We start from the raw sequence: 11,862 nt of genomic DNA, 5'->3' as shown, positions 1-11,862 counted from the left end.
CTGCAAGTGGAGGGGCGGCCGGTCTGAGGCTGCGGGCGGGCGGCGGTGGGGACGACCCCCACGGGAGCACCCCGCGCTGCCTGCCGACCCCCCCGGAGCACCCCAAGGCTGCCCGCTGACCCCCCCGGGGGAGCACCCTGCACTGCCTGCCGACCCCCCCAGCGGAGCACTCCGCGCTGCCCGCCGACCCCCCAGGGGAGCACCCCGCGGCTGCCCACCCACCTGGCAAAGGCGAGTCCCACCCGGGGTACCTGTGTTGAGGGTCCCGCCGAAGACCCAGCACTGGCCGTAGCGGACGGGCTGGAAGCCCGACCTCTTCCATTCCTTCAGGATCTCCACGCTGCCGTTCCAGTTCCTGGGGTCCAGGCCCCCCGTGTAGTTGCCACTCCAGTTCCCGGAGAGCACGCCACTGTCATCGTTGCCGTTGATCTGGGCAGAAAAACAAAACCAAACAATCTTAAATGAATCATCAGAGAGTGACGGGCAGAGGTCAGGGGAGCAGGTGAAGGGAAGAGGGAAGGAGGGGTGGGGGTTCCCTGTCTTTCTAGGTGACGTGGGAATGAAGGTTGTAATCCTGCTCCTTCAGGGGTCCCGAGTGACAGTGCACTTCAGAGTGCTTTGCTCAACGAGCGGTGTTTGATCGCCCCTAAAACCCAGAACCAATCGCGCGGTGGGCTCACGGGGTGGGGGGCACCGAGGTTCATGGCTTGTCAGTGGCTAAGTGGGGTCCGGGACCCAGCCTGCAGGTGTCTCGCCACAACCCACAGGCTGCCGTCGCTGCTGCCTGACTGGAGGGTGGGGAGGTCCAAGGTTTGAAACTCTCCTTCCGTGTACTGTCTTGTCAAAGGTCGCTTTAGAGCAGGGGTCCCCAAACTTTTTACACAGGGGCCAGTTCACTGTCCCTCAGACCGTTGGAGGGCCGGACTATAAAAAAAACTATGAACAAATCCCTATGCACACTGCACATAAAATAAGATTATTTTAAAGTAAAAAAACAAAACGGGAACAAATACAATATTTAAAATAAAGAACAAGTAAATTTAAGTCAACAAACTGACCAGTATTTCAATGGGAACTATGCTCCTCTCACTGACCACCAATGAAAGAAGTGCCCCTTCCGGAAGTGCGGCGGGGGGGGGGGCAGATAAATGGCCTCAGGGGGCCGCATGTGGCCCGCGGGCTGTAGTTTGGGGACCTCTGCTTTAGAGCTTTAGCAACTAACTTCTTCTTGGAAGGAATGAAGATGGAATATTGCTATTCATTCATTCAATGTAAGGCATTCTTCTCTTACAAGTAAGGCAGTGAGAGACTCGAGTGACAAGGTCTTTTAGAGGCACACCGTGTCCTGTCCTGTCGTCAGCAGGGTCCTCTCTGGCTGGAAGCAGAGCATTTCAAAGCCCTGCACAGCCCGTAATTAACTCAATGGCCCGGCCCAGCCCAGCCAGGAGGTCTGGGGAAGAGCAGCAGGGAGGCCAGGCTGAGGAAATTGGCACCAGAATAAAGTGGTTTGACTCAAGGGTGAGAGTGAGTCAGCAGCTGCCGGGAGCTGGCTGGCAAGCCTCGCCCACCCTCACCTGGGCCAGGGAGGCTCAGCTCCCCAAGTCACCCCGATCGATCGCTCACCGGCCAGCTCCCTTTAACCTCGGCTTCGGCTTAAGTCCCACCCTTCCTGGGCCACTTGGCTTTCCAGGTTCGGCCCAGGCCTCACTTCTTCCTCTCTGTACCTCTCCCCGCCCACCCTGGTCCCCACTCATCATCGCCTTGGTTGCCTCTACGTTCCCTGGGCCTCCCCACTCCTTTCCTGCATGGTTCTTCAGGTTTAAGGCTCCACTCTTACAGGAAGCCCTCTCGGATTACCTCCCCCTCCCCCTTCCCCAGATATGTATCAACCCGTCAGGAGGTGGCTCAGATATTTTTTCTAACTGTGTAATTAGCTTGTTAGCTTGGATAGTCTCCAACTCAGAAGTAAAGAGATTGGGACATGCCTCGTCCATTAAACAAGAAGTTCAAGACATCTCTGGGGGTAATTATTTAGTGTCAGAGGATTAAAGGCCAAGAACGCTCCGGCTTTTCGCTTTTTAATTTGTAACTCTTAACGCAGGCTGATCCTGACTGGGACGCTTTCTGATGGAGGCGTTCTGTATACACGGAGTGAAGAGAGGTTCCCCCAAGATCCGTGTGTGTGTGTGCGTGTGTGTGTGTGTGTATGAGTGTATGTGTATGAGTGTGTGTGTGTATGAATGTGTGTGAGTGTGTGTGTGTGTGAGTGTGTGTGTGTGTATGAGTGTGTGTGTGTGTGTGTGCGTGTGCGTGTGTGTGAGGGGACAGGTCTCTCACGTGGAGAGACTGGGCAAGTGAAAAGGCCCAGGGGTGGGTAGTTCAAGGCCTTGTGCTGGTTCCACGCACAGGCTGTGCGCTGTGAGCAAGTGACTGGCTCCCGGGGCTCCCGTTTCCCCCTGCAGATCACGAGCGGGTCGGCCTGCTGCCCTTCTGGTCTGACATTCAAGCGCTCAGGGCTGTGGAGAGGGTCAAACCCAAGGAGCTTGGCCCCGGCAGGGTGATTCAGTGGACAGAGCACCGTCCCTGTGTGTCGAGGTCACGGGTTCGATCCCCGGTCAGGGCCCATATGAGAAGCAACCAGTGAGTGCACAACTAAATGGAACAAGGCGGAGCAACGGGTCGATGCTTCTCTCTCTCTCTCTCTCTTTCTTTTCTCATCAATAGAAAAAAACACAAACAAAAAACCAAAACCAAAGTCGCTTCCCCCTCAGGGTCATTCAGGAACATAGGTCCTTCCCGAGAAAGCCCAGGATGGAGCCAAGCCTCAGCCGTGCACCCCCTACCCCCCACCCCGGCCCTGATGGACACTTAACAGGGCGAGTCCTCCTATCGTGTGAGAAGGGCTTTCGAATCAGGCAGATCTGGTCCCAGCTCAACTTCCGCCACCCCCTCTCTGTGCCATCAGGCGAGTCCTTCAACGTAGGGGAGCCTCCCGCTCCACGTGGGTGCGGAAGGGGGTCGGTGACAGTCCTCCCGCCCCCCCCCCCGCCCCCCCCCCGGCCCCCCCCAACCGCCCGCCGCCCCCGGCATTCTGCGAGGCTACGGTGAGGCCACGTGCAGCGAGCGCTAGTGCCCCGCCCACAGCTGGGTTTGACCTCCTAGGGCAACAACTGGTTCTTACGGCTTCTGTTTTCTCTTTCTCACTCACCATCGCGCTCAGCACCCGGCCGATGTACTTGGGGTCGTTTCTGCGGGCCACGTCCGTGGTGGGGTCCCGGCGGAAATTCAGACTGTGGTCCAGGATCGAGAGGCAGATGTTCAGAATGTCCCCTTCAAACTGCGCGAAATGGAATCGTTAACGTCACGAGGAGAGAAATGACGAGAGGCCTTGGCCAATTCAGGGTGCGAGGGCTGCGCTGGCGGGAACCGTGACGACCGCCCGGGTCCTCTCAGGCCGTGACCTGCAGCGCTCAGAGCAGCTGAGGAGCGACCACCTGGAATCCTGCCAACCCGCCCAGAGCTCCCGTGACGCGGGGAGACCCCGTGCTAATGGAACGAGACCCTCTCCGGGTGCGAGCTTGGGAACAGATCACTGGGCCCGTCTGGGCCCCGGTGTCACCATCTGTGTCACCGTCTGCACGGGATGGGCCCAAGCTCATCTCAAAGCTCCCATCTGACTCTGGCTTTGGCCTTGAGCGTATGTATTATTCAGACTCCTGGGGAAGTAACAATAAAGATAAAAATATCTCGCTAAAAGAGGTATTTGGAGCTATCTTCATAAAATAAGACTTTTTGTGTGTGTGTCAGTGATTCTCCAATGGAGAGGGCCAAGCTGTCTCTTGCCTGAGGGACTTCGCGAGGGCTGTTCCTTCTGCATTCGATGCTCTTCCCCAGGGGGTCCTGCCAGCTCCCCTGCCTCCTTCAGTTCCTTCCCGGGAGAGGCTTGCCCAGACTGTGCCATCAAAGATAGCCCGCTTACCACCCCCAGAGGCATTCTCTGTCTTTACCCCCCACCCCCGCCCCACCCCCCTTTCTCTACTTCCCAGTGAACGTTGACTAGAGAAGCGGTTCTGGAGGTCAGCGGGACCGGCACTGCCTCCGCCTGCATAGCCAAGGCATCCCAGCTGAGTTCCCACACTCTACTGCCTTCACGTGCCGGCCAGTGGGAGAGGGAGTCCCTGAGTGTTTTCCAGAGTGAGCGGACCCGGCAACGCTGGCTGTCATCTCCGACGGGGGTGTCACAGAAAGGAAGGACCCTTGGAAGGTTTAATGCACACAGCAAGGAAGTCTCATCACATCCTCTAGGGCAGGGGTCTCAAACTCGCGGCCCACCGAACAATTTTGTGCGGCCCGCAGACTAATCCACGAAGTTCAAAATATTTTGGATAAAATTAAGTAAGCCTAGGGGCCTACTTGTATTTTTCATTTCTCTAGCATCCTAGCTAGATATTAGCTTAGTTAACAGCAGTTGTGATGCGAACTACAGTTTCTGGTCGTTTTGTGACACTGAGTAAACTGCATGTACGATTGTACTTGTTGTACTGATTTTTTTTTTGTTTTCAACTGCAGTGAGGAAAATGTTGCGTAACAGTTGCCTTTTGTAGACCTAGTGCGCCCCCGACGAACGGCTGTGATCTTGCTCTGCGGCCCACATGCTGAGTTGAGTTTGAGACCCCTGCTCTAGGGCCTGAATTAGCAGGAACTGTAGCTTTGTCCCAAGGGTCTCTCCTGGGACCTTCTCCTCATTGGTTTGGCCCTAAGAGCGCTTCATTGCATCAATTCAGGTACGTGTCTGTTTTGCCCACTAGATTGTCAGCCTCTCAAAGACAAGAAACCCGTCTTATTCATCTCCTGTGTTTCCTGTGTGGCCAGGGCCTGCTCCACAGTAGGGGGTCAACAGATGTTTTATGAATGAATGTCTGCATGAATGACTGACTAGAAGGGCAGGCAAGCAGACAGTTTGGGGAGCTCCCACCAGGCTGGGAGATCAGCTTCTGGGTGACAGGGACACGACCCCCAGCCTCCCCGTGACCCTCTTACCTGTCCGAAGTTCCAGCCAACCATGTTAATCCGATTGACACTTCCCACAAAGATGGCGCCGGAATCTTCCAGGACGTACTCTTCTCTCTCAGCTTGGTTACTCAGAAAGACGCCGTCCGCTGCGTGACACAGAAGCCAGATGTCGGGGGTGAGAATGCTTCGGAGGACTCAGAGACAGCGGTCCTGGCTCCTGGCGTGGAGCTGGACCATCTTGTACCTGCACCCTTTCCCCGCCCCCCCACTGAGGACGGACGCCTTGGGCTGTGACGCTTCCAACGCATCTGAGGTTGAAAAAGAGGCTGGGATGGCCTGAGAGTCTGAAAAGGAAGCCCCAGGAACGAGATCCTTGCTCCTTTGAGGAGGGAGAAAAGCCATCAGCATGTCGCAGAATTTGTACTGCGGTCACTGTCCCTTATCATTAATTACATCGTTCTGTGCAGTTTTGTACAAGATCACGAGGTTCCTGCAACACCCCCCAGAGGCAATAGGAGGAAGTGCACTCAATGGTGAGGAGTCCGAGGGTCAGAAAAGAGGGACCGCCCAGGCTCCTGTAGCTGGTCAAGTGGCGGAGAGGGGGCTCAGACCCGGGGCTCCTGACTTCTAAGTCCTATGCTTTTTTTCCACGTCCCGCGAACTTCTCCTAATCAAACCTGAGCCCGCAGGGAGCGCTCCCCTCCCCCCTTTCCCGTGGGCACGGCTGTGTCGCTGGTGGGGAGGGCAGGTGGTTAGGTGCGCACCTCGCAGCCAGGGGTTAAAGAGCAGGATGAACGTTCCAAGTTTCCGAGTGGCGCTGTCGACCGAGGACGAGACCTGCATGCTGAGCGTGTACCACCCTATGGGGGCGTTGGCGGGGCTGGACATGGAGATGACCAGAGAGTTGTGCCTCTGGGACACCAGCCTGGCGTACCAGCCGCTGCCACTGGTCCCATGGGAGAGTGAAAACACCGCCTTCGTCCTGGCTGACTCGGAGGGGGAGGGCCCTGTGGAAGGAGACGGGGGTCAGGGAAGGAGACCAGGGAGCACTGGGGGACAGACGGCGGGGAGAGGTCAGATTCCAGTACGACCGCCGGGGGCCCTTGGAGGGGCGTCATCTGAGGAAGCACCCCGTGACGGCGCTGGAGGCAGCTGGAGAGACCTCGTTGGCCAAATTCCTCTTTTTTTTTTTAAGGGTCAGAGAGAGGGATAGATAGGGATAGACAGACAGGAACAGAGAGAGATGAGGAGAATCAATCATCAGTTTTTTTCATTGATTGCTTTCTCATATGTGCCTTGACCGTGGGGCTACAGCAGACCGAGTGACCCCTTGCTCGAGCCAGCGACCTTGGGTCCAAGCTGGTGAGCTTTTGCTCAAACCAGATGAGCCCGCACTCAAGCTGGCAACCTCGGGGTCTCGAACCTGGGTCCTCGGCATCCCAGTCCAATGCTCTATCCACTGCGCCACTGCCTGGTCAGGCTGCCAAATTCCTCGTGATCAAGGAAGATAAGGCCTCCTGGGTTCAGAGACAGGCAGAGACTTGCCCGAGGTCACTCACAGGTGTGGGGCCAAGCCAGTGGGAGAGGTGGGCTAGAGCCCACAGCCCGGTGACCCAGTGTCACTGTCACCAGCCCCATGGGCTACTTCGGTGTGTGTGTGTGGGTGGGGAGGGACAAACAGGTAGGTACCTGTGGAGGCTGTGAACTCCAGACTTTCTCCAACTTTAAGAGGTTGGCTCAAGGTCAACGAGAACGTGAACTCCTGACCTCTTCGCAAGATGAGCTCCTGGCCGAAGTACTTGTCGGTGTGATGGGCTTGCCGGTTGACAGTTGTCTGCCAGTTGACACTGTGGTGACTGAAATCTGTGAGGCAGAAAAGAGAGGATGTTACATCCCGAGAAGCAAAAAAAACAGCAACCTGAGGACAACGTAGACGTCACCAAAGGGGGAGCATTTTGTTTTATTTTTTTTTTCTTTTACTTTTATTACTATTTATTTTCTGCTGAATCGACTCCCGGGACATAAATTTTTGTGTCTTGTGTTTCCTCTGGGGCTTCTGTTTCTTCTGGGTGGGTGGCCTCTCCGTCTGGGTTAGGGACAATCTGCTGCTTCGGACGGCAGGGAGAGCCCGCGCACGAGCTCATCCGCCCCCTGGCTGTGCTGGGTGACCAGAGAATCTGCGTCCACGCCCGTGGAACTCAGCACCCCTCTCTGCGTTCTGAAGCACGTGCAGCCAACACCCGGCGCTCTTTCTTGGGCCGCCACCCCTGCGTTGGCCTGGGCACGACCACCAACCAGCCCCACCGTGGTGACGACAGAAGGGTACCCGCGGCTTCTGAGAAGGGACAGCTTTCAGATACTTGGTGGCTTTTCGGAGAGGCATCCTCCTGATGGCCTGGGTGGCTTTCAGGAATGTTCTGATAGTCAACACGACGTCTTGGACCTCTTGATCTGCACGCTTTTGTGAGGCTCTCCGAGTCAAGCGAACAGGGAGCCGTTTTCAGAGGTCACCTCCTCTGGCCGCTTTCCGGAAGAGGAGGAACGGCCTAGGGCAGTGGTCCCCAACCTTTTTTGGGCCACGAACCGGTTTAATGTCCAAAAATATTTTCACGGGCCGGCCTTTAGGGTGGGATGGATCAATGTATCACGTGACCGAGACAAGCGTCAAGAGTGAGTCTTAGACGGATGTAACAGAGGGAATCTGGTCATTTTTAAAAAATAAAACATCGTTCAGACTTAAATATAAATAAAACGGAAATAATGTAAGTTATTTATTCTTTCTCTGCGGACCGGTACCAAATGGCCCACGATTGGTACCAGTCGCGGCCCGGGGGTTGGGGACCACTGGCCTAGGGGCCAGCTTTTCGGCAGGGCTAGCCAGGGCAAGGCCGGACTTACAGGAACGAAAGTCACACTCCAATCAAAGACCCTGCCTGAGCACGGCGAGAGCTCCCCCCTCACCCACCTGTCCTTTCCGACACCACTCACGCCTTCACGAGTGCCGTCCCCTCTGCCTGCCAGCTGGCCCTCGGCCCTCCCGGAACAGGCCAGGCGTTCAGTGTAGCATAACCCAACTGGCCCAGAGAACCGTGGGACTGGAACCCCGTATTCTGCCCCCTTTTCATGCCATTACCTGGTGGGTGGGGCTTCCAACAGAATGGGAGGCGGCTCCGTTTCTCCAGGTCACCACCTTGCTTGTGGTTACTTTTCTCCAGGTCACCACCTTGCTGGCGGCTACTTTTCTCCAGGTCACCACCCTCGTTGGCAGCTCTGTTTCTCCAGGTCACCACCTCGCTTGTGGCTCCGTTTCTCCAGGTCACCACCTTGCTGGCGGCTCCGTCTCTCCAGGTCACCACCCTCGCTGGCGGCTCCGTTTCTCCAGGTCACCACCTCGCTTGTGGCTCCGTTTCTCCAGGTCACCACCTCGCTTGTGGCTCCATTTCTCCAGGTCACCACCTCGCTGGCGGCTCCGTTTCTCCAGGTCACCACCTCGCTGGCGGCTCCATTTCTCCAGGTCACCACCTTGCTTATGGCTCCGTTTCTCCAGGTCACCACCTTGCTTGTGGTTACTTTTCTCCAGGTCACCACCTTGCTTGTGGTTACTTTTCTCCAGGTCACCACCTCGCTTGCGGCTCCGTTTCTCCAGGTCACCACCCTCGCTGGCGGCTCCGTTTCTCCAGGTCACCACCTTGCTTGTGGTTACTTTTCTCCAGGTCACCACCTCGCTTGAGGCTCTGTCTCTCCAGGTCACCACCTCGCTTGTGGCTCCGTTTCTCCAGGTCACCACCCTCGCTGGCTTTTCTCTTTGCGCCTCCCCCGACACCGAGCGCCTCTCACCACCCCGACATCCAGCCAGTGTTGGCTGCGTATTGTAGACAGCATCCCCCGCAGCACCTTGGGGCCGGCCCGGGCCTCTGACCCTGGGGGTGGGTGGGTGGGTGGGGTCAACACGACTTTGAGCCGCGTGCCTCAGCCTCGAGACGGGGCTCATTCACAGGCTCACTGGCAAGAGCCATCTACAGGAGCCGGTCAAAGGGACACGAGCTCTCTAGATAATAATGCCCTGAAGACACACAGCTGGAAATTCACTGCCCCCACCCCCGGCCTCCCCACCCCACGTCTTCTCACACCATAACGACGACGACGGCGCAGGTGACCAAGCAAAACCGAGAAGGTTTGGTTGATGAGTGACACCGTAAGGTACGAACACGTTAGCCTTCACCACCCCTCCCAGAGCATCGTTCCTCTGAGTTACACAGGAGACGTGGCCTCCTCGATTCTTCCGCAGGCCAGCGTGGCTTCTGTCTCCGTGAGGAGGCCACAGCCACGAGGGTGTGGGCGGCCCATCCCGGCGCCGGTCACAGCGGCTCCTCATACGTGCCTGTCCCTGCTCATCAGAACCTGCTTTCTTGATGTTTGTGTCCTGAGGCCTTTGCACATGGCTGACTCCCTTCAGGACCATGGATATCAACGAATGAATAAGGGCATCAGATGAACCAACAAACAAACACAAACTAAGGTCATGCAATGACCATCATGACCAGAGCTTAAGATTCAGTCCATAAGAAAAGGTGATCGTGGTGGTGGGGGGGGCATTCATTCAATAAAATGAACAGAGGGCCGATATTAATTCGAGGCCACCAGCTTGGGCGCCATGTTGGCCGTGTTCTGACCCTCAAAGAGCTTCAGCGGTGGGCCAGGCGAGGAGGGAATGAGTGAATGACGGGACAGGGTCACCTAGACACCAGGAAAGGTGTCTAGGAGAGGCAGGCAGGAAAGAGTCCCTCTCCGTTACAAGGATCAGAACAAGCCTCGTGGAAAAGCGGAAGGAAGAGAGAACTCGGCCAGGTGCAATGGAGCAGCCTGCGTTCCGGGCCGCGGGCGGGGAGGCCCGGGCACGGGAGAGCAGGTGTTATCTGGCTGGAGCAGAGGCCACTGTCCAGAGAGAGAGAGAGAGGTGAGGTGAAGAGGGCGTGGCCCCAGGGTGGACCTGGGGCTGGGGACTCCCCCGGCCCCCTCCCCCAGCCCCCACCGCCCGGCGGCTTTGGGGGTGGGCAGGGGACTCGTCACAGATACTCCCCCAAGTGGAATCCAGCCTCTGGGGGGGGGAGAGAACCAAACCCAGCTACGGCAGAGGGAGGCTCGGGAGGTGACCGGGAGGTGACCTGGCCGCCCGCTCAGTGTGTTCACGTGTCCTTCATTCATCCACACAGCCTCTTATTCGCTCTCGTGCTTGCCCGCCCACTCAGCAAAGAGCTGCTGAAAGGGTTAATGACTAAGTTTTGGCACAAACTCAGAAAAACCCAGACGTGCGTGCACTGGACACGTACCTGTTGGGTGAAGGGAAGGGCAAAGGGAGGAATAGAGGGGCAGAGGGGGGCGAGGAGAGAGGATGACCGCTCCTGACCGCCCATGCTGGAGGGAGACAGCCCCGACCCGAGACCCCCGCTGGCAGCCCCGAGCTGAGCTCTCCGGGGCTTATGACTGCCCGCTCTCTCCCGGGCCACGGCCCTACCTCTCCACCCCCCGTCTCCTCCCCAGCCTGGCACACTGCCTGCTGCCACCCCCGCCAGTCGAAATTAGGTAGAGCTCTGTTCCTTGTCTTGGTTTAGAAAAAAAAAAAAAAAAGAAGAACCCTAAGGAACATGTGGGTTCAGATAACATGAACCCCCTAGAGATGCCCCATCCTTCTCCCAAACGTAAAAGGATGCCTGGCTTCCCCTATCCCCGCCCCTCGCCAAGGGAAGCCCCCTGCTCCAGACCATGAGTTCTGTGAGAGCAGGAAGAATGTTCCCCGGACAGTCTCGGCCAAACACAGGGGCGAGGAAAGGGGGGGTGCAGGGATTCCACACGTAAAGCCGGCTTCAGCCTCCCCCCCCCACAGGTCCCCGTCTCTCTCCGCTCTGCCCGGGGTCCTGCACTCTGTGTCGTGGCTTTGCGGAGAGGGAGACAGCGCCCTGCCACCCAGAGGCCCCCGGCTGGTCCACAGGGAACATGGCGGAGAGCGGACTGAGCTCCAGGCGCCCTGTCTGCAGAGACGCCGAAAGGACACCCCCCCCCCCCCCCGCCCGTCATCGCTGCTTCTCCGTCACCGTGCTCCTGGGATGTGCAAGGCTCCTCCGAGCTGGAGGGTGAGGAGAAGCAGGACCCACGTTCGCCGTCCGCTGATCACCTGTCAACCGCTGCTAACAGTACCCAGAGCACTTGACACTATGTCAGTGGAATCCCGACAGAAACTAGAAGCTGATGTTCAGAGAGATACGGCTCTGACGTGAGGTCACCACCGGGGGAGTGGCAGGTCTTCCTGGTCCTCCTCTGCTGCTGTGGCCCCCAGGTCCCTGCCTGGAGTGGGGGGGGGGTCGTGCAGGACCTGCAGTGCAGAAGGTACCCAGCCAGCGGGAGGGGGTCCCTCACTCTGCACTGTCCTGCCTGCCCCGCATCTGTATCCTGACGGAAGCAGGAGTGAGCCCCCTGGAGGGGGCTCCAGGGCTCCGAGAAGGCATTTTACACGGGCGGGCGGGGACCAGAAGGGGAACAGCCCAGCGCCTCTGCGTCCCAGGGTGGGACGGGCGGGGACGGGCAGGCGGGGAGCCTGCTCATAAGCCTCCGGGGTGGTTTCTGAAGTCCTTCTCCTCTTGCTCACCGCTGCCCTTGGACCCCAGGACGGGCTGTGCCAGCCCTCGATGGAGGAGCTGACAACCCTGTCTGCCTGCGGGTTACTAGGCTCCGTGGTTCCCCCGCCCCCACCGCCCTGCGGGGTAGCCGTATGCACAGCCCGCTTTGCCAGAGTGTGTCCTGGGAGGGAAAGGGCAGGGGCTGGGGAGACCCACGACCCTCGAAGTTTACAAC

At 57.9% G+C, this 11,862-nt stretch overlaps 1 protein-coding gene across 1 annotated transcript in view; it reads right to left on the bottom strand.

Moving 5' to 3' along the window:
• Positions 1-11,862, bottom strand: part of TGM3 (transglutaminase 3) — an 83,170-nt gene that overhangs the window by 25,149 nt on the left and 46,159 nt on the right. The window contains exons 3-7 of the mRNA XM_066384228.1: positions 6,703-6,876; positions 5,778-6,020; positions 5,041-5,159; positions 3,209-3,337; positions 252-429 (exon numbers count right to left, since the gene is read on the bottom strand). Coding sequence (XP_066240325.1) covers positions 252-429; positions 3,209-3,337; positions 5,041-5,159; positions 5,778-6,020; positions 6,703-6,876 — 843 coding nt within the window. The remainder of the gene's footprint in view (positions 1-251; positions 430-3,208; positions 3,338-5,040; positions 5,160-5,777; positions 6,021-6,702; positions 6,877-11,862) is intronic.

This window comes from Saccopteryx leptura, chromosome 5 (assembly GCF_036850995.1).
Source record: "Saccopteryx leptura isolate mSacLep1 chromosome 5, mSacLep1_pri_phased_curated, whole genome shotgun sequence".
Taxonomy (NCBI): Eukaryota; Metazoa; Chordata; class Mammalia; order Chiroptera; family Emballonuridae; genus Saccopteryx; species Saccopteryx leptura.
This window is presented reverse-complemented; position numbering and strand designations above follow the sequence as displayed.